Source organism: Brachyhypopomus gauderio, chromosome 2 (assembly GCF_052324685.1).
Source record: "Brachyhypopomus gauderio isolate BG-103 chromosome 2, BGAUD_0.2, whole genome shotgun sequence".
Taxonomy (NCBI): Eukaryota; Metazoa; Chordata; class Actinopteri; order Gymnotiformes; family Hypopomidae; genus Brachyhypopomus; species Brachyhypopomus gauderio.
The window spans coordinates 44,814,752-44,842,037 of NC_135212.1; the positions used below are offsets into that span (position 1 = coordinate 44,814,752).

General features: G+C 44.2%; 2 protein-coding genes and 1 long non-coding RNA gene across 3 annotated transcripts; 2 read left to right on the forward strand and 1 right to left on the reverse strand.

Annotated features, from left to right (window-relative positions):
• Positions 1–150: 150 nt before the first annotated feature.
• LOC143508392 (NHP2-like protein 1) lies at positions 151–1,815 on the reverse strand. The gene is made up of 3 exons (XM_076996856.1): positions 1,573–1,815; positions 901–1,021; positions 151–810 (listed from the first exon to the last, which is right to left on the reverse strand). The coding sequence occupies exons 1-3, from the start codon at positions 1,573–1,575 to the stop codon at positions 548–550; spliced, it is 387 nt and encodes a 128-aa protein (XP_076852971.1). The 5' UTR covers positions 1,576–1,815; the 3' UTR covers positions 151–547.
• A 2,521-nt stretch (positions 1,816–4,336) lies between these two features.
• Positions 4,337–8,208, forward strand: LOC143508393 (uncharacterized). Its single transcript, XR_013129338.1, has 4 exons — positions 4,337–4,556; positions 4,702–4,796; positions 5,270–5,337; positions 8,090–8,208. It is a non-coding gene; the product is annotated as an uncharacterized LOC143508393 (long non-coding RNA).
• A 1,781-nt stretch (positions 8,209–9,989) lies between these two features.
• On the forward strand, positions 9,990–26,341 carry mosmoa (modulator of smoothened a). The gene is made up of 3 exons (XM_076996855.1): positions 9,990–10,916; positions 19,861–20,073; positions 23,958–26,341. The coding sequence occupies exons 1-3, from the start codon at positions 10,811–10,813 to the stop codon at positions 24,140–24,142; spliced, it is 504 nt and encodes a 167-aa protein (XP_076852970.1). The 5' UTR covers positions 9,990–10,810; the 3' UTR covers positions 24,143–26,341.
• The last annotated feature ends 945 nt before the right edge of the window (positions 26,342–27,286 follow it).

Sequence of the window (27,286 nt, forward strand, 5' to 3'; positions counted from 1 at the left end):
ACATTTCAAACACAGTCTTTTTGACAGCTTGAAATGAACTCAAATATACTCTTTATAAATTCTGGTGTTGTACTGCCCAGGTGTACGGCGTTATCACTCAAAGCCCGGAAGTTTCAATTCTCTAGCTTCAAAGTGACCATACAAGACCAATGTAATCAACCGATTTTATTCTAAAAACAAAAAGCATCATCAGATGGAATTCACATGTTCAATTACAAGTTTTTACAAAAGTAAAAAACAAACAAAAAAAACAAAATTATGTGTATGAATTGAAAACACTTGTGACATGACAAAAGGAAAATTAAAAGTCAAATTTAAATCACAAGCCTATACTTTGTAAATAATAGTTTATCAGTGGTACCAGCTCTCACTGATCGTAGGCTGAGAGTCCGGCACGCTTTTGAGAGTTATTTCTGCTTGAACAACAGTTAACGGTAATTCATACAACCTGTTTTTTGCTGTACTTGAGCAGGGAAGTCAGGCCGCACTGGACTCTGGAGCTGGACGGCCCAGGTCCACATGGGCCGGTCAGCTCCCAGACCATCAATCACACCAGCAGTCTTTCTATGGCCATCTGCACTGACTGAATCTGAGGCTTCAGCTGTGAGCCCTCCTTTATGGTGACAGAGGTGGCTATGACGGGCCGGGACACCCCACAGGCTCGGCCCAGGGCCTGCTTGGATCGCACGAAGACATACGGGACGTTTTTGTCCTCGCACAGCAGAGGCAGATGAAGGATGATCTCCAGGGGCTCCGCGTCAGCTGCCATAACGATGAACTCGGAGATGCCGCGATTGAGCGTTTTGGTGGCTGAAAGGAAGACAAAAAACACCATTATTGCTTTTATTAAAATTATTGCATTGTTATTATTTAGAAACAAAACAAATCCGGGTCACTTGCCTTCGTTCGCTCCTTTTCTGAGTTGTTTATAATTGGACGCTTGTTGCACTAAGTCCAGGATGGTTTTGGTCAGGGTGGCATCGGCCAGAGGATAAGCCTTCGGGTTCACTTCGGGTTCCGCCTGTAAATAAACCTCACGACTGAGTGTGGATGTAAAAACAACTTCTGTGTTATTAACTATCCACATAACATAGCTATATCAATAAACTAATTAATTTGGTATATTTTGGTATAATTAATTTGAGACTTGTGGGTTTGTGTGCGTACGTTACCTAGCTAATAGTTATCAAAACTGGTTTAAAAGTCAAGTGTTTAAATTGTAACTTTAGCCAAACGTAGCCAATATGTGTTCAATTGTAACTTATTTTCTGTGTTGTCGGGCGTGTGAAGTCCCAGTACACGTGGGGGGACAGCTTGGTCTTAGCTAACATGCTAACCAACACAAGCTACATGTCCCCAGACCCACAAATACAATCAAACAAAATGGTACCAGACCATAAAACTACATGAATATAAATCAAAAGACAAGTGAATCCGCTACGTCCCTACGTTTAACTGTCTAACTCTATAGAAACACTACATTGCTAGCTACCTCTGCATGGTTGTGTAGCCCTATATATATTTACCGGCAGCCAGACAACGTGCACCACACACGAGGGTCCCTGCGCTTACCATGACTGCAGCGTGGGAGCGACGTGTGTTTGGACACCGTGTCCTCTTGGCGTACGCTTCACGGAGGACGAATAAATGTTTAAAGTAACGCAGAAATTAAAACAATGCGGAGGTTTATTCCAGTCGACTGTTTACAACGGGTTCCTTTAGTACCGGTACCACTACCAAGGCGTGGGTGGGCAGATTCATTCCTCTCCTCCATTAACTCTGTGCGGTATCTACGCTCTTTGTCGAGGCTGCTCCCTGGTGGAGGTGTTTGGCTTTGCCCGCAGTCCGAGTTCTGGGTTCCCAGGCGCAGAATTCGATAGAGACCTTTCAAGCTAATTCACCTTGCACCTTATAATTAATTCCAGTTTTGTAAATAAATAGTTTCCCCCCGTATAAGCCTAAACGTTATCTGACTATTCTACTCTTTATCTCAACATCCCTTCTATAGTCTACAGATTTATTTGTGCTTACATTGTAGTGTGGAGCTTGGGCCTGTAATATTGAGAAGACTGGGGACTCTGTCAAGTTGTGTATGAGGAAGTCTTCCCTGGTAGAACTGAGCCTAGTTGTGCCCATAAAACACCAGGAATGTATAACAGATGCAGGTTACATCAGATTCCAGAGTCTATGGGCTAATACATCAATTCAAGTCGTGCATCATCCAGTAGTTGTATGTTGTATGTGATGTATGTTGGTTCTGCAAAAAAAAAAAAATTAAAGCCTCTATTGAATATAAAACTGTTATATATTTTTATATATTCTTATATATTCTTCTCTCAAATGTCACTGGGTCCACTGAAATGCAAGATTGGTGCATAGTCAAAATATAAATAGTGCTTTGTGCAAGTTAAATTGACTTAACGTTAAAATGTCTTCAAAATGTTATTTGAGGTTATTACAGCGGCCTCTGTGATTTGATAGACTTCATCAACGATTAGTCTATTAAAAAGGGTGAGCCCCAGTCTGGTCCTGCTGAGCAGTGTAGTTTGAATGCTGATGAGCTCATAGGGTGTACCCAAGCCAGCTGTGATAAGAAACCAAAGGTCTATCGTGTGTTATTTAGTCCATCCATCCATTATCCAAACCTCTTAATCCCACTAGTCGGGGTCACAGGGGGGCTGGAGCCAATCCCAGCATCACCGGGCAAAGGCAGGGTACACCATGGGCAGGTCGCCAGTCCACCGCATGGCCAACACACACGCACGCACTCACACCTACAGGCAATTTAGAGTGACCAATCAACCTAACACACATGTCTTTGGACTGCAGGAGGAAACCGGAGTACCCGGAGAAAACCCACACAGGCACAGGGAGAACATGCAAACTCCACACAGAGCAGCCCAGACCAAGAATCAAACCCAGACTGCCTTGCTGTGAGGCAACAGTGCTAACCACCACACCACCATGCCACCGTGTTAGTTAGTGTCCAATGAATAAAGTTTGTTAACTGCATCATAGAATACACTATCTACAGAATAGACCTAGCAACTGCAAGTTCAGTAACTATAATAACACAATAACTACAATAACAAGAGGGTTTGTGACACCAATTCATTGCACTGTAGCATTAGTGTACTTTGGTTTTTGACACTTTTACAACCCCATAATTAAAATGATCCAGCAATATTTAGGATATAAATGCACACTAGACAAAACATATCAGATACAAAGAATATACATTAATGTTATTTTATTTTTATTTTTTGGGGTGGGGTCAGTTCTTAGTGAGGAGTCTGGTTACATATAGTTTGTGAGCCTTGGACACCTAGAGAGAAGTTTTGAGCAACACAGAAGCAACACATTATATAATCAGAAGTTCTCCAGTTTATTGTGGACAGGCATGGCAGCAGAGCAAGGGCTCAGAAACTGGACAGTATTGAAAGTCAGTATTTACAGTGAATATAGGCAACTCAGCAGTAGGAAATTACAGTAGCATGGAAAAGAGGAAGTATTTGGCCAACATGGGTTTCTGTTACAAAAGAGGATTGTAAAAAAAGAATTGTAATAACAAAGATTTTATGCTTCCAATTGCATATTGGATGTATAAGGCTCTAGGCTAATATTCATAATGAACTTATGACTAGGGATTTAATCTTTTAAGAGTTGTTGAATAGAGCGATAATCCCCCTGAAGAAGAAAATTATGATATATTTATTCAGGTCCTGCTTTATAATGCTATACAATTTATTGAAAGGGGTCTTAACATATGACAGCATATGAATGGTCATGATATCTCCTCACTGTTCATAGGAATATATGTCTGTAATCACAAAAGCACTAATCGTATTAGCCCTGATTTAACTTTAGCCTGTAGTACATCCCAGAGCACCGAGATTCTTTGCAGAATCACTCTCCATGTAATGTATTACTTAACACGTGTGTGTTTGGAACATTAATTCTTTTAAATGCTACTTCTGCATTTTGTACATGTGATTAACCTTTATTTAAACTGATCTTTAAGCTTTAATCGAACTGAATGCAAGTGTCACTTTCTCCACGGAGACCATGTGTGACAGATGCTGCATAGTAATGCACAGACGGATGCAGCCAGCTAAAAAAAAAGATTGCGTTTTAATTAAGTCCGAAATCCAAACACAGAAACAAGAACAGTCCAGGTCATACACAAAAAGACAATCCAAAGTAGCAAGATAACGTAAAACTAGGGGCAAATCCGAATAGAGAATAATCCAAATAACACATAGCCTACATGTCATACAGGAGCAGACTGGGAAAGCAGAAACCGCGCGGCATGCAAACTAAGAAACACTGGCAATACTTTACAACATCTCTCTCGTAACTACGGAATTTATACTCAAACGCAAATGAGGAACAGGTGGTTTAGTAGTCCGGTGATCCAGATCGCCTCAGGCTGCGCTGAGTGTTATGGGATCTGGAGTCCTGTCGCATGACACCATGTCACACAGCCACATGAAGTGCTTCTCTGACTGAGCCACAGGTTTCCCCAAAACTACTCGTCCCTATCTCATGATGCCCAGGTACAGTGCAAATGTTCATCCTCTCCATTTTACCTGCTAGCTGTTAGCAACCCTTGCCACAAATTCCGAAAATCTCAAATAAATATTTGTTTTCCCACTAAGTTGGTCGCCTATATAAGGCACGATGGCCCTTTTTGTTTTCCAGGAGTCTTGTTGCTTCTGTTGAGACATACTCTCCCGACTCCCGGCACCTGCTGTGAACCTGTGGGGAATCTAGAAGTGACTCACTCAATACACATGGTCAGCAATCTGCTAAGTTTATGATTGGTTAATTTGCCACTCTATAGATGACCGAGATTCAGGAGGTATTTTCTGATATACTTAGTTGATGTTCATACATACAGGAAAATAATTGTTAGTCTCTGCAATTGATCTTCAGATTTGAAAATGAATTTCACATCTTGTTGAAATCCTCATCTTATACAATTTAGCGAATCATAAATTAGTTTAACCAGTGATTCTCTGTGACTTTTCAGAGCAAGATTAGGGACTTTGTCACTTGAGTCTCAAGACACCTTCCTGAGTTTGTCTAAATTATGTGTTTTAAGCCTCCACATGCTACAAAGGGTTTTCAGTGGGAAATATCTGATGATGAAATGCTGCTGTCCAAAACATCTGTTAATTTGGGTTTGATTAGTACCAAGTCATAAATATAACTTCCATAAGAAAACCAGCAAATGCCTAATTATCAGTATATACACACTAACCTTCAGGACCTGACTAGGGTTGGACGCAGTTGGAGGCACTCTCAGGTTATCCAGCGGAATCCATAAAGAACAAGGTCAGATCTATACTTCCACTGTTGCTTCCAGCTTCACAGTCTCATTTCTGTCTTTTGGCGATATGCAGTGTGAAATCATCAAGGGAACACATGACCCATTCCCGAGACTCTCTGATGGATAATCTGGTCATATCCAGCTTTTTAACATCTGCGTTATGCTAATGGTGGTGGTGCAGTTGAAATAGTATGTGATGAGTTGGATAAAAACTCATTATCAAATGTAAAAATAAAGGGGAAAGTGCTTCATGGTTTCACAGGTCAACATGCAGGTAGATGAAAAAGTGCAGGTAGAGTTTCACAGTTGCGTGACAGCATTGGTAACGTTTTTGCTAGATGTCATATCTGTGTATCTGAATTCTCATATCATGAGCAGGACAGGTCATAAATAGGAGGCATGCAGAGAGACTGATGCTGCTGAGACTGGAGTTGGATATTATTACATTTATTTGGAAAGAAATGTGTGAAAAACAGGAACAGAAATAACGTTTCCTCATGAGGATTAATTCTGCACACATTGAATTTGTTGCGGTCTTTTTTTCTAGTACCGGTAGTTTGTTGAATCCCTTCTCTGGGGACTCTTTTAATCTCTGGTCATGTATATTGCATTGACATCACAATAAACACGCTATGTAGTTCTGAATCACTTTCCCTGCTCTGTGTTGCTGTCTTGCCTCTGTACTGGCAGGATAACCTTTCCCTTACAGTGTTAATTCTGCCTAAGTGTAATTCAGTCTCGCTTCTTTTGATGACTTGTGAGATTGTGTTTGAACTCTGCTTGTGTCCCAGGAGCCAATACTCATATATGAAGACCTGAGCCAGTGCTGATGCTGAAGTTCTGTGTGTGTGTGTGTGGGTGTGTGTGGGTGTGGGTGTGGGTGTGCTGGCGCACCACAGCGAGAGTGCCATTGAGTACCTGGTCAATGCAGAGAAGGCCTTAATGGAGTAGTGGCCAAGGCAAGTTAGCAGGAGCCTGATGATGCTTTTTTATGTGTGTGTGGGTGCTGTTGAGAAGCTGCACTCCAGCTGTATACAGAAATGCCCAGGTAAGACTACAGGGTCAGAAAGTTCACTTAAGTCTGCATCAGTGGATGTGAGTCTGGATATGAGTTACAACTGTGAAATGCATCAAAAACTGTTTACCTGCTCTTGTTTGTTGAAAGGCCTGAAGAGACTTGGCTTCCATCCAGAAAATATTACATTTTAGAAGAAAATAATCCCTACAGTACCTGTTCACTGGGATCAAAACTACTTTTATTTCACTCAGCCTCACAGCAGGAAGTTTTTGTGATATATTACACCACAGCAAGAATGAATTTAGATGGTGTATGTAAAATATTTTTTAAATTTTTTGTTATATTAATGTTTTTAATTGTTAACAACTCTCATAGTGCATTGAGCTGAACCTCTGCTTGGGAGTGGGTTTTTACAGTGGAGAGCGATCCTGTTTCTCAGAGCTCTGAGAGTTGTTCTCTATAGAATATAGAGTAACATGACTTGGCACATTGCTGGATCTGCAGTGCAGTCCCACGCCCCTATATGCTGCTGTAATTTCATCTTGATTCGTCTTTCTCCTCATGCAGGGGTGGATCATTCTGCCTTGAAACAGGTGACATAGCAGTACCTAAATCTCCACAAGGGGGCAGGAACATGTGGACATGGAGATGAGTCCTGCATATCACAAGATCAGACATGCAGGCTGTACTGAGGCCTCTGTTTTAGTAGTCATATGTGAGGGAGGTAATGTGATTGGTTAAGATTTAAAATGGAATGTACTTGGCAGTGTTGTCTTTGTCTATGGGCAAAGCCGATGTTTGAATCATCATTCTATTGAATGTCTGATCAAAAGTGCAAAAAGACATCGCTGTGTGTTGTCTGCAAAACCTCAGCAGCATGTGTTTAGAATGAGTCAAACGAACCATGAAACCATGAGTAGCAAACCAGCCTGGAGAGATGATACGACTTTAAAAGATGTCATTTGCCCACTGGGCTGAGTGGATTGTAATTAGCACTGAATTATATAGGGAGCTGGTCATTTTGTGTGTGGAAACACATTGGTAGCCTGTGAGGGTGAGGCTGTGTGTGGCACGACAGAAGCCAGTGCCTTTAGCCTTCCTCAGGGGGTTTGGCAAACTGGCTCCCACGTCAAAATGGGCTCCAACGTCACCAACCACCTCAGCCAGGGCATTGCTAAGGCAACCACACAGACCTTCAATGTCAATGACTCCCAGAGAACCAACAAACGTGTACTTCTTAAATGTGGTTATGAAGAAGAACACGTTTTAATATATAAGTGTTCCTGATCAGCTGTAATGTTCCTTTCTTAAGGTCACGGATCTCAATACCTCCTATTTTGACTCTGGCTTATTTGAAATGTACACAATCACACAGGCTAATTCTGCCAAGAGGGTGAACACAATAAAAGCATGCTCTCTTATTATTGTTTTATTGACCCATTTAGGCTCAAGTGTTTTAACATTTAAATTTGCTGAAAGTAAGTTGTCTGAAAGTAACATTTGTACATATTTGCTTTGATTCTAAGGCATCAAAACACAAAAATTAAGCTTAAGAAAATCTGAATTTATCAGTGAATAATCACTGATGCCCACTGAAAAAATGCCAGTACTGAAAATCTGATGATGTTTAACACATTGTAAATTTGCTTCAGAATTTAATCAATTTCTAGCACAATGTTAGGTTTCGGTGGGACGGTGCCATTATTTCGGAAAGTCTGAAACTTTCTGAACCTCTGCAGGTCATCAAAGTTGCCCAATGCTCCAGCGCGGGCGGAGACTGAAGGACCATCTTCTGCAGAGGACCTCTTCAGAAGCATGTGACCTGTGCCCTGCTGACTCAGTGCTGACCCGGTTCACTGGTACTGGTATTACTGCAGGCATCTTCTCTTAAACCCATGGATAAACACCCTTATTCTCACGACTCCCTGGCTTGAAATCGATAGCTACGTTTCCTTGTTTGTCGGCCTGTAAATTGCTCTCTTGCAATAAACAGGCAAACCAAAGAAAGAGCCAGAAACATTTATGTAATGTACAGTGTCGTGACGGCACTTGGCAAGGCTTGGTTACAGATTCCTGTGCCTAAATTCAACCCATGTTGTGATCAAGAGCGTTGACTTCATGGCTTCCAGTGGTATCGCGAATGTGTGTGAACTAGGGTTTTCTTGACTTTGTTCTTGTTTGTTTGTTGTAAATATTGGCCCGAAACATGTAGTTGACGGAATAGTTTCAAAGCTGTTGGGTGTGTTTGGTGTGTAACCGTCCTATTGTTTGTTTGGAAGCCCAGTTCTTAACCTGCGTGTGTCAATGTCGGCAGGCCTTTGAAACATAACTGATGCAGTCCTGAAGCATTCTGTGATAATAAAGATAATCACAAAGTGTTGTGAGTTTCACTGCATATCTATTGGATATTTATTTAAAACACTGCACCTCTGGTTTTTTATTTTATTGTTTGGCTTTGTTTTTTCCGGGTCGGCTCTGTGTAGCCCTTGTTTATTAGCTCTGGCTCTGACACCAGGGGGAAATGGTGAGTTATTTGGTTTATGAATGTAGCCATATCAAACTGTAATATGGACCCTTTTCGTAGTGTATCTTATTGTTGATTCAGAAGTTAACCGATTAAGTACATAATCAAAACAATCTTTTAAATACACTTTGATTTGCTTCTGTTCTTGCTGACAGTTTGGGTATGTATAACATTTTAATGCAAGACTAAACAATAACAGTAGGGGAACGTTTAATTAAGTGGAAATATGAAGAATGTATGTAACGTGAAAGGAGACAAATTAAGTCAATGTTCATGTAAAGCTTGTTATTCTACGAAACTTCATAAACTACTGATCTGTATTGTTTATTAATTAATTTAAGATTAGTCCAATTTGGACATGTTTCATCAGTCATGGGTAGATGAATATGCGTGTTGTGATTAGGCACGCATTATCTGGACATCGCGCAGTAATCTCAGCTGGGACTAGCTGAGACTGCTGAATGTCTTGCAGCTTGGAAGAACGCCCGACTGCCTCTCTGGTGATGAATTAGGTAACGTACTGTTTCTGATTACTTCTGATGACAACCAGGATTTTTAATGCAAACGGGCACCTCCTGAAAGTAAAAAGCTTACAATGAAAAAGGCAAAAGATTCACACGTGAAACGTAATAATATCCCCAAATATTAAATTTCTCATGTTTGCATCGGTTAGAATGTCCACCCTGACATGATTAAAATGTGCTGTTTTTACATACCTCGTGCAGAAAGCAGAAAAGAATTAATCCACATAGCCACACTGACTTTTAAGGCGAAACATGCACGCAAGGTTTTATTTAGTTCACCTTCAGAGGCTACCCTCGGTGCCCTATTTAAACAGTCAAACTGTCTAATATTGATTTGGCATCCTGTTTTCATCCTGTTTTCGAGTCCCAGTTTAGATCCCATTAAAGATGGGAGCACTTGATGAAACGTTTGATTTACTTCGCTTGCTGTAACTGTGATTTGTGTGGCTTTATGATGAAACCGAACGGTCACCACCTCGTCTTTTTGCATCACACCCGGCTGACCCTCGGTCAGCCCTTCCGATCTCGCGAGAACACGAACCTCCCGAAAGCGACGTCGTAGGGCTGTTGTGTGTCCGACGAACGGGCTGCGTGAGGGGGGGGAGGTTTGCTCCTTGGTGTCATCCGAACATGGACTAGGCGTCGGGAGATTGTGTCTCACCGCGTTTGGCATCCTGCTGCTTTTTTATTAAACGTTTATTATGATCGTTTAATCGCCAAATGCAAGGGGTGACCCACACCGGAGGGATCTCGACGCCATCTCTCGCGTTTCATGCAGATGCGACTCCAGCGCTGGAACAACGGGCGCACGAGTATGCGGGGCCGGGGGGAGACGGTTCTCCGCTCGCGTAACGGAACCACGGGAGGCGAGGAGCGCGCCGCTCGCGTGTGCTGCTGATACTACGTGGCGTGTACGGTCCCCCCCGCTACGAACACACCGCCGCCTTCCAGCGCTTCGTCCGAATGGGTTTCGGGGAGCGGAGCTGCCGCGGGCCCGCCGTGCCGGGGCGGCGATCCTAGCGTGAGCGCCCAATGCTGCCGCCGCGGAGGGGAGCTGCGAGTGCACACCCACGGCGGCCGTCTCGGGCCTCCATCCGCTCGTCGTTCGCCAGCCGCGGTGCCGTCCAGGACGAACACGCCAGCGGGTTCTGAGATGTAATTCGACCTTCCGTGCACGGATGGACTTTTTTAAAATAGCGGAAGCCGCAGCGATGTGGCGGTTCGGTGTGTGACGGGCTCGCCGCCTCTTCGTTCGGGGTTCCGTTTGTTGGAGGGGGGCGAGGTGAACCGCTACCTGTCGGGACTGGTAGGCCTGTCTGGAACGAGGGGACTCGGTCTTCTCGCAGGCTCTTTTTTGGGGGGGGGGGGCAGTTCATTCACACATTTCCAGCCTCGACATAAAAAAAACTGAGATGGATAAACTGACCATAATTTCAGGGTGTCTCTTCCTGGCTGCGGATATATTCGCCATAGCCAGCATCGCAAACCCGGACTGGATCAACACGGGCGAGTCGGCAGGTAAGACGGCTCCGCTGCTCGGATATTCGGGAGTACTGGACTTTTGTGAGCAACTACCGTACGTGTCTTCTCCAAACTGCTCGTTTGGGTTGTTCTCGCCCCATGTTGAAGGTGGTTGTAACGTTGGAGCTTCTCTCTGGCGATATAATCCTACAAGTCGTTTCGCTTTTTCAGGATATTTATCCTGTTCTTCGCTCAAGACGCCTGATATGAAGCCATGATATCCCAAGGAAGCCTCACAGTTGTAGGCATGGGGCAATTGCAGCCTTTAAATGATTATTTTATGAGCGACAGTGTACAAAAGGGTGTTTTAGCTATGAAATTGCATCCTTTTATCCTTGAGTGACCGAGACATTCGTGTGGTCCTGTTACAGCAGTTAGTGCCGAGTGAAATTAACGTCGTTCTGGTCATGTGCAATTGGCCATTTTTACTTCAGCCTTCAACACACAATCACGCTATTGATGGACAACTTTGCTTTGTTCGCCATGTACGACGTCTCTATAAGTGGGTCAGGAAGGGTTCAGACTCTGGTTCTGACACAATCCAGTGAATTCAGTCAGATTTGGCCAACGGTTTTGTTTTGATCATTTCCCTGTCAGATGACGGGATGGTGACCGGTTCGTGTGTCCTACGGTTCTTTTCAGGGACGAGTACATAGAATGAGGATCTCCTTCCTTATTTAAGACTTTAATTAGATGGCTGATTTAATCAGATAAATTACAAGTGTATTGTATATAAAACGTGACAAATACTGTTCTAAAATATGCACAAGCCTGCGCTTTGTACACATAAAACTGGTATGCAGCTCCATTTAGATGGCACATTTTCCAATAACCGCTATTTGCTGTGAGCCTGTATAACAGGATTTTTGCCAGCATTGTTTAAACCTACTGAATCTACAGACGTTGGTATATATTGGCAGTTGCTTCGTGCAGTCAGAGGTGAACTTGGCCCCAATTCCATCCTAACTGCCATACAACGATCATGGACAGACCCAGGCTTTATGTGTCATGGTCTGGTGTCCAGTTTCCTTGGTTTAAATGCTATTAAGTATTAATTACTGATATGACTACTAGAGCTGCATCTGATTACACTCTGTTAGCTGTTCCTCGTGCATGTAAAGGCCAGAATGTTTTCTCCATATATAATATATATTTATCCTTCCTTGTTCAAGTACATTGATTAATTGACTGTATTAGTGCTTTTGCCAAACAGCTACCAGCAAAATGCGTCACAGGGTCCATATATATTTTTACCCATTATTTCTGCAAAGCTGAAATATAATGGGCTGCTACAGTGTTGGGCTGTGCCTCTGCCAGTTAATAATTGTTAGTATTCATACTCACTTTATTCACTGAGGAAACATTGTGTTTGTGTTTCACACCGAATGACCTGAGAGTTTGTGATGCAGTGGTGGCAGTCGTGAGTGAGTTTTTCTTCTCTCGCTACGTTTTGCTGACAAAGAAAGAGTGGCAAAATAACCTGGATGCTGTTCAAGTCACAACCTTTAGAAGAAAAGGGACGTTGTGATAGATTTACTTTGGATTCTTAATGCCTCCGTCTAGTTCATATCCGTGAAGGAAATTCCAGAGTGAATGTCTTGTATTAACCACTGTCACCTTTCTCACTCCCTGGGCTCACTGCTGGGAGCGTGATGTCCATGGCTCTGCCCTTCCTGGTGAGAACCAGGATGAAGCAAAATTAGACTCTTCTCTCCAGAGACAATAAACGACATTTTATGCAAAGTGATTTTGTGCCGATTAGCCTACCTCTTGAGACTGTGGGTTAAATCGTTTTAATCTGACCTTTTAGTTATTTTATTCTTGCTTATTCTCAGAACACTGGAGGCTGTATGCAAATGCAGGATTATTACCGATTCAGTTATAGAAGGTTTCTTGACGTCCTCAAAGCTTTGGTCAAATGTCAGAAGGTTAAGTTGGCCATGTGACCTCTTGCGTATCATGCTGGGTACACAGTTTCTCAGTAAAGAGCAGTGATGCCTGTCTAGTCGAGAGAGAGAGTTGCCCTCAAGTGTTGTCTTTTTAAGGAAGACAATGTTACTCTTGCTGGGCAGTGAAAGCTTTTTTTAATTAAGCATGCTAGTGAATGTCGTGCTATTTCTGTGCGAAATTCCATGGTTGTAATAGCTTTGGAACTGAATGCTGTGATGCTGTGAAGAGTAGGTTTTTGCTTTTACCATGAGGAACACTTGGTCAATTTGGAAGCAAATGAATATAAAAGATTTATTGGCTTGGCTGATAAAAGTGCAGACACACACAGACAAACAAAACGAAGCAAAAAAAAAAAAAAACCCTTGGCGGTATTAGCTCCCCCACTGTCACTCAGTGTCTAGGTGAAGTCCTTTCAAAACCAAGAGAAGTTGTGGTCAGCTGTATAGCAGTGTGTGGGCATCATTTCCTCACTGCCCTTTTTAGCACCTGCTAAACTGTCGTCTGTGTTGTACACCCTAGCGATTACCCATTTTGTCCGGCTTCCGCACGTGACCTTGGAGATGAGAAGGTGCTTTCAGATCTTTTTCAGTACTGATACCAGCTTTTCTCTCCAGAGTTGGCGACGCATCACCCAGTCACCTGACTGAAGCCAGGGTATTTAACACGTGCGTGAAGAACTCACAGCTAACACCACTTGCCTCGACAGGCCATTGTCTCTTTAGCTTTTCTCACCTCAGAATGACTCACTTCAGCAACTGTCTCGAACTCGTCTCCTTTGCTGTTTTTGTGAGTCCTTTAGGCATCTGAGTGTGAGGCTGCATTTTAAATAGAGCCCTTTTCCCCAGTCTCTGATGGTCAGCTTAATTGGTAAACTGTAGCTGGATCACAATGGTCTTACTCCCACGCACATGGTCTTAAACAAGCTGACTGACTACCTAAATGGTGCCCTCACCAAAGCTGTGTAGACTATAGTAGCATGCTGAACAAGGTGTACCTCTCGTACATCTTACTACTACTCTCACTAGTGTCACTCACTCTCTACTCTTACTTCTACTCTCACTAGTGTCACTCTACTCTTACTAAAACTCTCACGAGTGTCACTTACTCTCTACTCTTACTACTACTCTTACTAGTATTACTCTACTCTTACTACTACTCTCACGAGTGTCACTCACACTCTACTCTTACTAGTATCACTCTACTCTTACTACTACACTCACTCACTCTACTCTTACTACTACTCTCACTAGTGTCACTCACTCTCTACTCTTACTACTACACTCACTCACTCTACTCTTACTACTACTCTCACTAGTGTCACTCTTACTACTACACTCACTAGTGTCACTCACTCTACTCTTACTACTACTCTCACTAGTGTCACTCTACTCTTACTACTACTCTCACTAGTGTCACTCTACTCTTACTACCACTCTTACTAGTGTCACTCTACTCTTACTACTACTCTCACGAGTGTCACTCACTACTCTTACTACTATCACTAGTGTCACTCTACTCTTACTCCTATCACTAGTGTCACTCTACTCTTACTCCTATCACTAGTGTCACTCTACTCTTACTACTATCACTAGTGTCACTCTACTCTTACTACTATCACTAGTGTCACTCTACTCTTACTACTATCACTAGTGTCACTCTACTCTTACTACTATCACTAGTGTCACTCTACTCTTACTACTATCACTAGTGTCACTCTCTCTACTCTTATTACTCCTCTTACTAGCATCACTCACTTAATTACACTTAATATTGCCCTTTGCTCCTCCAAATAATGCAGTATCAAGATTCAGATGATCACATTCAGATTATTAATTCTGTTAATTGCATAGCAGATTATCACTTTTATCCTCATTGTACAGTGGAAGACGCTAGAGAAAACCGACTCATAAACTCAGCCTATGACTGACAGTCTATGATCTCATAGGGACAAAACGCAAAGTTGGTGGTCGTGACATTTTGAAAACACAAATCTCTTCCAGGCTTTTCATCCCCCATAGCGCTCTGTGTGAAGTGGAATGATTAATACGCCTCTCTACCCACTGGACGCTTCTCGTTCAATTTATGAGGGGCTTAATTGTGTACAGTAATAGATTGTTTTGGATGTGCTGGGCATTTTAAATCTGTGCATGTCCATAGTAAACCAAGCACTGCGATGCAACCTGCTCCCAGGCCCCTGAGCTGTTCCCTAATGGGAAGCCTAAAGGGCGCCTGGCAAAGGCAGCAAGTGCCCGGCACTCTGCAAACTTCAGCTTCCTTCCAGCCTCTTCAGGTTTAAAATCAGCAAAAGTGCACCGCGGTGCTATTCGGCGCCCGCTGGGCACCTGGGTATTTTTGAGGAACATCTAGTTCTGAGTGGTGTAATTGGTCCACTTTTGGAGGTGATAAATCTGTCTCTTTTGAAATTCTGTGTTTTGTCTGACTAACCTGACAACACTAACATAAGAAATTGCAGAGGCAGGTTGGAGAGGCTTTCAAGAACATCTCACCTATGTCTGGTAACGGAGAGGGAAATGTATGTTTTCAGGAATAAACCAAAACACATTTAGGTGGGTCAGTAAATACTACTGACTCATTATCACACTGATTGTAAAATATCCAGTGAGGCTGTTTACATTGCCTCAAAATGCACTTGGATGGGATGAAGTATCCGCTTCAGTTTGGTCCATGTCATGGCTCCGTTTATTCTCGTAAATGCTTTGAAGTGTGGCTAAGGTGGGATATAGAGAGCAGTTGTGCCTGTCCCGGTGGCATGGTCAGCTAGAAGGTCTCACTGTTTTGTGGTTCTGGGTATTTGCCTTGGCTCCGAGGTTGCATGCTACATCTGGCTGGTGTCACGGTGTGTTGTGCTAGTGAGGCTAAATGGCTTGGAAATTCTGGTGTACGCATGGGAGAATAACCCGCTTGTACTTTAGAGACTACAATGGAAATACAACTTCATTGTTTTGCAGACATTTTTTTTGCAGCCAGTGTTCATCCAAATCTGTGTCTGTGCGCATGTTCTGGCGTGGTGATGTAAATGGCAAAAGCCTGCTGTGGAGAACACACACACACACACACACACACACACACACGCAGCCTCTGCTTTCCGCCCACAAGGGTTCACATAGGCGACCTGACTCATCCCCATAACGCTTCCTTTCTCCAGCACTGCTCGCCCAGCACTAATGAGAGAAAAGCAATGCCCAGGAAGCACTTCCTGTCTGATCACAGGCAGGCGGAGAGCAGGAGGCCATTCCAGGGAGATCATTACACCTGGTGGTGAAGCGGAAGTGGGAGGAGGGGGGTGTTGTTAGTGATCAGTGTCAGCTAGGCATTCTTTCATGTAGTCTTTTGGTTTTATGTTTATTCCAGTGTCCATAGGTTCCTCCCGAATGGAATATCTTCGTTAAACTCCAGATCCCATGTTTGTTGTAGTTGCTGATCCAGAGGGGAACCTGTGCTCATTAACACAAACTGCTAAAATGGAGGTGACTTGCGTCCTGGAGGAGCTTCTACGTGTTCTCTACCGCGGCAGGTTTTCACCTATGCCCCTGGAAGTGCCACAAAAGGGCACATCGCTCCATCATTTCACCTTTAGCTAATGTTCCACGTTTATTTATCCAGATGTGAGCTGTGGAGGAGTGCGTCGGGGCTGCGCACGCTTGCGTTCTGGCCTCGGGGGGGGGGGGGGGGGGGGGGGCGTACACGACTGCGGTCCGAGTGAAGTGGAGAAACGGCAGTGGAGCGGCAGGGTGCTGAGGGCAGTGTTTACACCCTGCAGACGTCCATGTTTATTCAGCTTTTCAAATGCTTTCTTCCCACTTAAACAATGCACGCTTTCCTTCCTACCTTAATGTTCACATTCTTCATGGCAAAGTACAAAGGTGGAAAGAAAGAGAATAAAACAACATTGTATGCAGGACCAAGCTGAATCACAGCTCCCAGATGGCGTACTGTGGCATTTACATTTACATAACATACTCATTTGAATGATGTTTACATACTCGTTCAGCAGGCCCTCTCATCCAGGTTGGGTAAACGCTCTGAGTGCTCAAGGAGCTGGCCTGGCTGGTTCACATGTAGGTTGATGGGTGGGTCGATCAGCCTCAGGTTGAGGCAGTGCACCTCGGGCAATGGAAGGAGAAAAGAGACGCGTAGAACTGCAATGTGCCGTCTGCACACTGCCTAGTGTGTAGTTAGAGACAACGGTCCATCTGCTTTGCGATTGCACTTGGTGACGCTCTAAAGTGGTCTGTGCTGATGTTGTCTGAGGTCTGGATAACACAGCAGGAAAGACCCTCCCTGTCTTACTAACCTCTCCACACTTCTGTGCTGCAGGAAGAACCGAGCTCTTGTTATTCAGAATGGATATGTTTTCAAACACGGTGTTGTAGAGGGGAGGCAGGATATCCTTGGGTCTATCGTGGCCTGTGGGCGCACTGCTAGGATCAGACTACACGATATTTCTGTCTTTCAAGATGGTCACTATGACCGAGTAGGAAATCGTAGTGGAGAAAATTCACACTGTGTCTTGGTAGGGAGACGGGCAACATGTTTTATACCCAGCGGTCGTCATTCTATGGGTGATGCTGGAGATTCATCTTTGGAAAAGAGTTAGGTGGAGTAAATTATTTAAAAGTAGAACTATTTTAAAAGTAGAACTTTTTCTGGGTGTCACAACAGTGTGGGCTGTCTATCCTTCAAAAAGGGAACTTGAGATAAAGAATGAACTCCAGGTAACGAAAGAACCTCTCAGGAACATTAGACAAATGTAGCTATCTGCCAAGTTCATTGCATATAACCAATGTCTTGTGGAAGAAAAGAAATATAGGCCTAGTTTTGGGAATTGTATACTCTGAAAAATTAAGATACAAATACATGTTTTCATAAATGAAATATGTAATTGCCTGTGTGCCAGAGAGAGCTGTTGTCCTATTGGTCCATATCAAGTAACATGTCGTAAGAGTCATCAGACCAGACAGTAATATACAAAAATTAGACGTTAGACTTTTCATACCAGACGACCCATCACTGTTCTATTATGTCACACTACAAGACCTAATTCTTGCAGTCAGGCCAGGCGGCCGAAATTTGTCAGCTGTGACAATATTGTGTGAAAATCGGTCAGAAATAGTGTTGTGATCCTGGCATAACTCTGTTTAGTTCTCTGTCCTATGCATGTCTTTAGGCATCATTGTGAATCTTTGCTGAAATGAATTATAAAACACCTTTGTACAAGGGTCCAGTTGGCAATGCATTTTTCTCTTTTATTAATTCACTCACACTCTCTCTCACACACACACACACACACTCAAGAACCGCAGTCCTATTAGGCATGTAACAAAATGAGACAAAGCAGATTTGACCATACCACTTAGGCACGTGGACTTCTGAGGCTGCAGGCATCAACATTAGCCACCGGCCGTGCCAGCAATCAAACCCCCCCCCAAGTGTGATGACACCAGAGGCATCCTTTGAAATCCTACGGGACCCAAACTTGCATATCTGCACACTGAAGTTGAAGTTCTGTGAAATCCACTTTCCTAAAGGCATCGCTTTGATCCTGCGATGTATGTTTGGTGAACACTGTTCTCTGGGAGGCTGCGGTTCATTATAAGGTCACAGCACGAGAATGAAGGAGCCCGGCCTTCCCGTTTTCCGGAGCGCGACGCTGTTCTCATGGAGTCGTAACGTTCAAGTCTTGGATCCTCTGAAGCACGGGCCCCTGGTGGCTTTGCTTCTGTCTGGCTGCGTTTTGGTTCATAGACTGCTTACTACTTTAAGTCAGATGTCATGTAACGACACAAATCTACTTGCATAATATTTGCCTTATTCTTAATACTTGACAAGTCCATCTGTTCCCGTCTTTGTAACAGAACACGAGTGAGTTAAGTATTCTGTTTGGGGTTAGGAGAAGCTTTGTTTACATTTAACTTCAGTTAATTTCACAAGCTGCTTGTGTATTTCCCATGGCCTCCATTGAAAGGAGGATGTCTGTTACTTATTCCTGTTTGAATCCTGTATTCTAGAGCTCATCCAAGCATTTCACTTGTTTCACAGTTTGCTTCAACTGTACAGCATATAGTTTTACTATTAAGACTGCAGTATTGCAAATATTGCGTGTAGTGTCTAGTCACTGCATAATTGAGTGGTTTGATGACTTGAAAAGAATTTGAGAAAATAGAAAATAGTCTTAAAGTTTTCACTCGCGCTCCTCCCCATAACTTAATGTCGTTCTCCAGGCAGTGTAGATAATCTTATGAAACGGGGACAGTTTTTGCTCACACTGAGTCTGTCTCTGTGCGGGGAGCAACGCTTTGAGGTCTTTTCTCCCCTAGGACCTTGTAAATGATCAAACTGAGGTTCTCTCTCACTGTGTGTGTGTGTGTGTGTGTGTGTGTGTGTGTGTGTGTGTGTGTGTGTGTGTGTGTGTGTGTGTGTGTGTGTGTGTGTGTGTGTGTGTGTGTGTGTGTGTGTGTGTGTCAGTGTCAGTCATTTGGGTTTGTTCTCTCTCACCCTCTTTGCCTCGAGCTAGCTCATAGTTGAAAGCATGTTCTCGTGATCAAGTGCTTCCCAGCACCGCATGGTTTCCATGCCTTTGGTATCTCCGCCTTTCACCCACACACAGTGGGGCAGAGATGTCAAGCATCATGCATAGGGAGGCAATGGCAGACAAACATCTGGAAACGAAGCCGTAGTCACAGGAGGCCTGGCACCATGCCCACATGCAGCCCAGGCTACTGTACACGGTGCAATGGTGATCAGTCTACCACATACACAGAATTGTCAGTGTGTGTGTGTGTATGTGTGTGATCTGATTACAGGGATTAGAGTCGCAAATTATGAAGCGTATCTTTAGAAATTCATCAAAAATGACAAGATATACCCATCGAGCACTTCTTGGAGGCTATGTTAATCTTTTAAATGGTTGAATGTTTAAACGCTGATGGAGGAACGTCTCTGACTGCGCTTGTATCGGCCATGTTTCCAGGTGCCTTGACCGTGGGTCTGGTGAGGCAGTGTCAGACCCTCCACGGGCGTCCAAGGACCTGCATCCCCCCGCGGTTGCCGCCCGAGTGGGTCACTACGCTGTTCTTCATCATCATGGGCATCATCTCCCTCACCGTCACCTGCGGCTTACTGGTGGCGTCGCACTGGCGGCGGGAGGCCACGAAGTACGCGCGGTGGATCGCCTTCACGGGAAGTAAGTGTCTCGCCACGGCATCTGGGCGCTTGACTGATTTGGGTAATGCTGCGTGGAGCAACTTTGCTCTTAAGAGAAAAGAACAACGTTCTCGTCGGACCGTTTATGGTCATGATGGACCATGGTTTCCTCCCGCCACTGGACCGCCCTCAGCCTAGCCAATCAGAACGCAGCGCATGGGCGTTTTGGCCATCTAGCGTTGGGGCCGCTGGTGGTGGGCGTGGCTGAGCCCATGTGGATGACGCGGTGTTCGCCATCACAGAAAGCCATTGTCCTCGCTCTCCTTCTCAGTCCGTTCTCAGAGCCCACTCCTATAAAAAAAAATAAAAACCTGAAAAAAACCATTGTCTCACTTCCCCCTCAGGATACAATAAAACCTCGCTGCACAGTCAGTGTTCACGCTGGTGTAGGGAGAATAAAGCAAGAGGTGGACAGAAAGCACCGGAACACTTAGCAGTTACAAAGCTTCACCTTTTCACCCGTGCGCCTTTACACGGCACTGCTAAATTTGGATGGGTTTCAAACCAAAATTGAGAGGTTTATGTACTGTCTGCCTTTCACGGTCCTGGGGTCTCTTTGTGCCTCTGGCACGTGCGGAGAGGCAGGCTTGAATGGGAAAAGTCATTTTGCTGAGCGCTACATACATAGTGGCATGGTTGCCTTGGCAACAGGAAAGGAATGGTCCCCGTTGTCCGCGTTCAGTTCACTGTCTCCGATCTGCAGTGACTCTCTTGTCTGTTCCTCGCTGGTCATTGGTTTGTGGGCGGCGGCTTGCCGGTTTCCAAGTGTCGTAGGCCTGTAAAAATAGAGCAACCCCACAGACAAAGACCATGAACTTGACCATATGAGGTGGGCTTTGGAGGGCAGTGCATTTAGAACTCTTTTTAGATATGGCCTTTGTACAATTTTGGTTATTACAAAGAACATCTGTGGGTATAAATATCGCAGGTTATTTGAGGGCACGTTATCAGATGTCTCATTAGTCCATGCCCAGCAGGCATCCTGAACGATCCCACAAAGAGCTAATTGGTGCCACAGTGTGTCAAAATTTAGTCGGTACCATGCCTAAAGGCCCAGGCAGTGGCCTCCACGCTGTACCATCATCCACTGATGGTACTGAAAAAGTGACCCCCAACCCCTTAACACCACATTCTAATGCCACTGTTGTACAAAACATCTGAATGTCCAGCTACAAATCTAGTAACCCCAAATGTGACGGACACACAACAAAGCCGATATCCAACAGGAACGGCGGACATGAGAGCCTGGCACTGTGCCTTCCACAGAGGTTGAGGATCTCCATGACTGTTCGTGCTGTGGGACGTTTGAGTTCAGTCATGTTTGAGGATTTCACCATACTTTGTTTGGTTAACCATTTTACACAGACACCCGTGGTGTGCCCTCAAGAAAGGGCTGCTTTGCCTCCTGCCCTCTAAACAACCCCATGGGAAAACACTGAAATGAAAAAGTCAGAAATACACTGGGAGAATGTCATGTTGTGATGTTTGAGGTGGAGTGATTGCTTTAAAAAAAACGCAGGAGTTATTCCCGTTCCCAGTAATATTTGGAGAAGCAGGATTGATGCTGTGCTTACATGTGCAAAATCAGTGCTCATTGGAGTAGACCACAGAGATGCACATAAACGCCACCCCCTACACTTCAAACACTTTCACTTGAAGTACCGGCAGGGTCAAACATTTACAACGCTCTGAGAGACAGGTGTTACACTTCAGAACTGGGAGCATGTCCTGTTAATCAAGCAAGTAAATGAAAATGGATTCTAAAGATGGGTCTGTCAATGAAGCTGTGTCTCTCAATGAAGTAAGTCCATTTATCCAGACCTCTACGTCTGCTCTGAAACAGTTTTTTTCCCCCTGTTGCTTTCCCCGTTTTGTCTTGACAATGTGACAATGACCCACATCTGGGGAGACTGTATTTTGTTTACTAATGACATCACGTTGTTTTTGGCACAAAGCCCTAGAGCAGGGGTCGGCAACCTTTGAGACACGGAGTGCCAACTTTAACATGTCTAGTCAATGAGGGTGCCGAGTAGCGAGTGAGTTGAAATTGTTGGGGGGGCGGCGGCGAATGTAAGCGGGGGTGTAAATGGACACAATTATATCGCAGTTATATTATATCGCGATCGATCGCCAAGTTTAAACGCCTCCGCTTAGCAGAGCGTTGAGGAGCGATTTCGATTGGAGGATCGTGCTCTCTGCCTGAGATTTTTTATTACTAATTTTTTTTTGCTGATGCTGGTCCAGCGTGTTGCGTGCCACTGATTATGCCTCCGCGTGCCATAGGTTGCCGACCCCTGCCCTAGAGTGTGACCACTCATGAAGTCGCACAGGATTTCTTGTATGAACTCACTGTTGTAGCAAGAGCTGCATGTTGAATAGTCATCTACATTAAGCAGCTCCCTGCAACCCTGACATGAGAGAACCCTGTAAGAGCAAATACAGATAAAGCAATGGAGAGGAAGTATTTGACTGTTCGTGCCCTGGCAGAGCGACACATCAGACATATTCATTTAGCACGCGAGCGGCCCTGTGGCCTCCAGAGAGGCCTCGTGCAGGTAGCGTAGGCATGGCGGACGCTTGCCGCTGGCCACAGGCCATGTTCCCCTGAAAGAACCACTTTGTTGGAGGAGCCTGCACCAGTGCAGCCACGCCTGGCCCAAACCCCGCCCTCATCACGGGGCATTCGTGACCAGCCTGCTAGGTTTCACACCCGCCGGTGCAGTTCTGGCCCCACATCAGGTAAACATATGGGCCGGTCAGCAGGGCCAGACGTAAATATTAGCTGTAGTCTGCTCTGCCTGTCGGCTTGGCAGTGTTGAGGCTAATGGGTCTGAAGCAGAGTTCCAGTACAGTAGCCCAGTTCAACTGTAGAGGAGACTCTATGATTGTACCACCGATTGGACACTTACCGGTGCAAAGAATGTTCTGGGGTGAGTTTCCCGAAACGTTCTTAGCGCTAAGTACTTCTTAACCTCATACGTTTCATACGAGGTTACGAAGTACTTGGCGCTACGAACGTTTCGGGAAACCCACCCCTACATGGTATGCCAGCTGTTGCTAGACAGAACAACCATCTGTCATAGGCCATCAAATCTATCTTTTGTTCAAGATTCACATTAAAAAAAATTGGGTATTATCCTCTTATCCACTTTTTGGAATGGTGAACTTGTGTTTGCTGGCAAGGCAGTGCCCCAGCAGCTTGGGGTGGATATCGGGTGTGGAAGTGTTCTGACACAGCAGACTAACGCTGCTGCAGGAAGCATCTGTCTCACTCTGGGGAGAAAACGTGACCTTCAGGCCTCTCCTCCTCGTCCTCGTGGAGCTGAAGGGTCTGGAGTGTCTTCTGAAGCTGAAGTGCCTCTCTGTGCAGCTGCAGTTTTTGGTTTATTTTAGGAAAACCTCCCTCTGCTTTTATCTTGTCCTCTTGCTAGATCACCACCACACTCCTGTCTGAGATCGAGAGTGTTTAATTGTAGCTTCTCACCAAGCCAAAACACTATTATCTCGCTAATGGGCATTGAGATTAAATTGAGTCTGAACTCAAGATTGTTTATGCAGCACCTCTTCAGCTCTCCTTAAAAGCCGTGATTGGTCAACTACCTGAGCCCGTGCTGCATCATCGGCTCTGTCTGCATGGCAAGGACCTGAACTGCAAGGGGTCAGAGGCTGGCAGGCTGGCTGGTTTAGTGTCTGAGCTTTTCTAGGGTTTGATGGATTACTGCGATCCCTCTCAAATCTACACATCCTCATCAAGCTCTAAAATCATTGCCCGTCTGAATGTTTGAGATGTTTGCAGTGCAGAGGTTCTAACCACTTTTGTTTCTTTTTCTCTCTCTCTCCCACTCTCCCTCTCCCTCTCTGCAGTGATCTTGTTCTGTATGGCAGCTCTCATCTTCCCAATCGGATTCTACATTAATGAAGTGGGCGGCCAGCCGTACAAGTTGCCCAACAACACTGGTGTGGGCTCCTCCTACGTGCTCTTTGTGCTCTCCATCTTCTTCACGATAGTGGGGCTGCTGTTTGCAGGGAAAGTGTGCCTGCCCGGCTGAGGATTCGTCCCCAGGGGTCAGCTGGGATTTTGTGGTGGTCGTTGTTTGTTTTGTTTTTTGGTTTTGTTTTGTTTTTGTCTCTTTTTTCCAAAGGGAAACAAGAAGACGCAGAACCACTGGGCGTGCAGGCTGGCATGGTACACACTTGTACCGAAGAACTTGCATAGTTATGATGCTCTCACTATGAACCTTGCGGAGTCTGCCGCTCTTCCCTAGAAACAACCTGTGCTTATTTTTTAAATGTCTTTATTTTGCACTTTGGAGTGTTTTTCCCACACACGCAGGACAGGGAGAGGCCTCGGACAGGACATCCGGACTCAGAATGGCGGCGGCTACCGCAGTGCCGTAATTGCATCGTCCTGTGTTTCCCGAGGCTCTTCTCTTCATAGCTTGCGAAGGAGATTGGCACACTAGCACTACATGTTTTGGGTTTACTTCTCTGTTCCCAGTTGAGGAGTGGCGATCTCTTCCTGTCATATCACTCCAGCTCTGTAGAGTGTTTTAGGGTGTGCTGCCCCCTGCCTTTCTGGAAGGACTGGCTGCTGGCGGCAGGCAGAGGCATGTGGGATCCCTGAAGGTGGAAACGGCGGCCAACAGGAGCAGGGGACATTCAGGCTGCACCTTCGGCCTACAGCCACCACCCCTTCAGTCTACAGCCCTGTGCTCAGTAGAGGCCCAGTCCTGAGAGCGCTGCCTGGGGACTCGGACACTGGCCTGCTCTTGAGCAGAGAGGGAATGCAAGAGTACGTGGACAGATGAGAGAACAACGTGGAAACACAAATTTTGATAAACACTAAAGAAGAGTCGAGCACTAGGACTGCCGGTCAGGACCCTGTGAGGCCGTGCCTCACTGTGCTACACTTCCTGTCTGAGAAACGCCTACACAAGCATACACATTTATGGACACACCTCTGGATTTGGTGACCAAAACTGACTCATACCAGCCCAAGGTGCACATTGGGCTCCATTAACTCAGTCTTAGAAAAAAACAGAGCAAAAGGGGGGAGAGAGAGAGAGAGAGATAGAAAGATGTGCTTTGTCCTTTAAACTGATCACCTGTTTCTTGCCTTGATTTGTTCTTCAGACTCTCTAGATTTGTTTTGTTTTCTTTGCTAACGTGCCATGAATCTCTTCTTGTTGTTTGGATACTAAGGGCAGGACTCTAGAGAGCACTGTGCAGCATAGCCATTAGAAGGTGAATCACCACAAATGTACAAAACGAGAACTCCTTACCTCATTGTTTTGTAATTTAGATCCTCTCCCCCCCCCTCCTGTTTTTCCTAACCATGACAATATGTGCCCTGTAAGTTATGCTTTGCTTTGGTCAGAGACATTTATTGAAAATGCTGTGATCATCGCAGTTTATTTATCTGACACTGAATAACGGGAGAAAACGAATGTCTGAGTGAGTGAAATATTAGTTAAGTTTGCTATCTTAAAGTTTTGAAGTAATTCCTATTTTCGAACAGTGTAACATTCGCGAGTGTCTATTTACAAAGACCTGGAGCAAATTCTGTATTGTTTTTTGATGTCTGATGTATTATGAAATGAAGGTTAAAATTTTCCCTAGAAAAATTAGCTTTTCATAAAAATTTGCCCTTGGCTTGCCCCAGCAGCCTCATGTTTTGTCACAGGTCATTTTAACAATCGCCGTTACATTTCACTTTATTTAATGTCATGAATTATTTTACGAGCGCTCGTTTTTTTGTTGGACCATTCACATTATTTTCAAGGATGGCAAAAATCTAAAAATGGGTTTATCCAAACTGCTGCTTTAACCCAAGCATTGGAGATCACAGCTTCCATGTTTTGGGTTGGCCAAGTTTGGCAAGGTTGATCTGTGTTGCAAAGAATTTCAGTGTTCAATAATAAACAGCAAGAGGGTGGTTGTGTGCAGAGAGCGTCGTACGTGGGAGACGTACACGGGCCACTTTCCCTGCTTTGGATTTAGGAAACATTTTGAATTGGGAGTAAAAGTGGCATTGCAAAAAAGGTTATTAATAGCTATTATTTATGATGACAAAATGGAAGAATCAAAATGTATGAATAACAGTATTATCTATGAAAGGATGTTGGGATTCCTTGTGCACAGTTACTGTTAACAGATTCATTTTATTGTTTTACTTTTGCCTCCCTTTGTTTCGATATTTCACTGTACACAATAAAAGGCATTCCAAAGCCTTATGGGTTGATCGTAAATGAGCTCCACTTAGAGGTGATCACTTTCTTGGTCTGCCCCGTTAGTGGGGCGCTCCGGTTCCCCTGCAAATGTAATATTTATGTCCAGGGAGTATGGTTGGGTATCCTGGTTAAATTGTGTTGGCCTGATGTGTAAAGACGTGCACATTTTGATAGGGTTTTTGCTTCAAGTTAGGCAGTAATTTTGATTTTATTTCCCGTATTTCTAATACATGCTGAAGACATGTTATTTCAAAGTCCAAGTACTGGCTGTCGTATCATCTCTTTTCTGATTTGGGCCACAAACTGATTTAAACTTTGTCTAAACAAATGAATTAGCTTTGCCAAAGCATCAGGCTCTCCATGTTTTTAGAGTAAAAAAATATCTGTTGAAACATCAAAGCCTTCTTTAAAGTACATTAGATATTAGCTGCCTTTAGATCAAGTCTTTAAGGCTGCTTTGCTTCTTAAAGTGTATAATCTAGTAATATTGTATGTACGGAGATCTTGAGTGGTCCTGATGGATAGACCCCTTAAAAGTGCATATGGGTCCATGCCTTTTTTGCCCTCAAGCCTAAGACATCTTTTTTTAAAGGCAGAGTCAGTAGCACAAGACAAATGACAGAAATTATGGCCTCAAACTTAAATGCACTTCTGCAATTACGGGTCTTTTGTACATCATGCCTTCTTTTTAAGGTTGTTTATATGTTAAGGACAGTATGTATTTTATCTTTTAACGATCAAAAGCAAACACCAGTCTAATTGCCATAATGGAAACCTCTGGCATCTACAGTCAGTAGAGATGTTAAAATCAAGGTTTATAATTAGCAGCATAAACACTGTATTACAACAAAATTTGTTTTTTCATTAAAAACATTAATTATTGGAATTTTTGTTTGTTTCTCTCTAATTAAACATACGATAAGGTCATATCCCTGCCAGAAAACCGAGAAGTTCTATGATCAA

Bases quoted from the DNA above. Each gene is read 5' to 3' on its own strand.
- mosmoa (XM_076996855.1), top strand. From the start codon at position 10,811: ATGGATAAACTGACCATAATTTCAGGGTGTCTCTTCCTGGCTGCGGAT. The intron at 10,917-19,860 runs GTAAGACGGCTC...CCATGTTTCCAG, and splicing joins CAACACGGGCGAGTCGGCAG to GTGCCTTGACCGTGGGTCTG. The intron at 20,074-23,957 runs GTAAGTGTCTCG...CCCTCTCTGCAG, and splicing joins GTGGATCGCCTTCACGGGAA to TGATCTTGTTCTGTATGGCA.
- LOC143508392 (XM_076996856.1), bottom strand. The intron at 811-900 runs GCAAGTGACCCG...TCTTCCTTTCAG, and splicing joins CAGAAAAGGAGCGAACGAAG to CCACCAAAACGCTCAATCGC.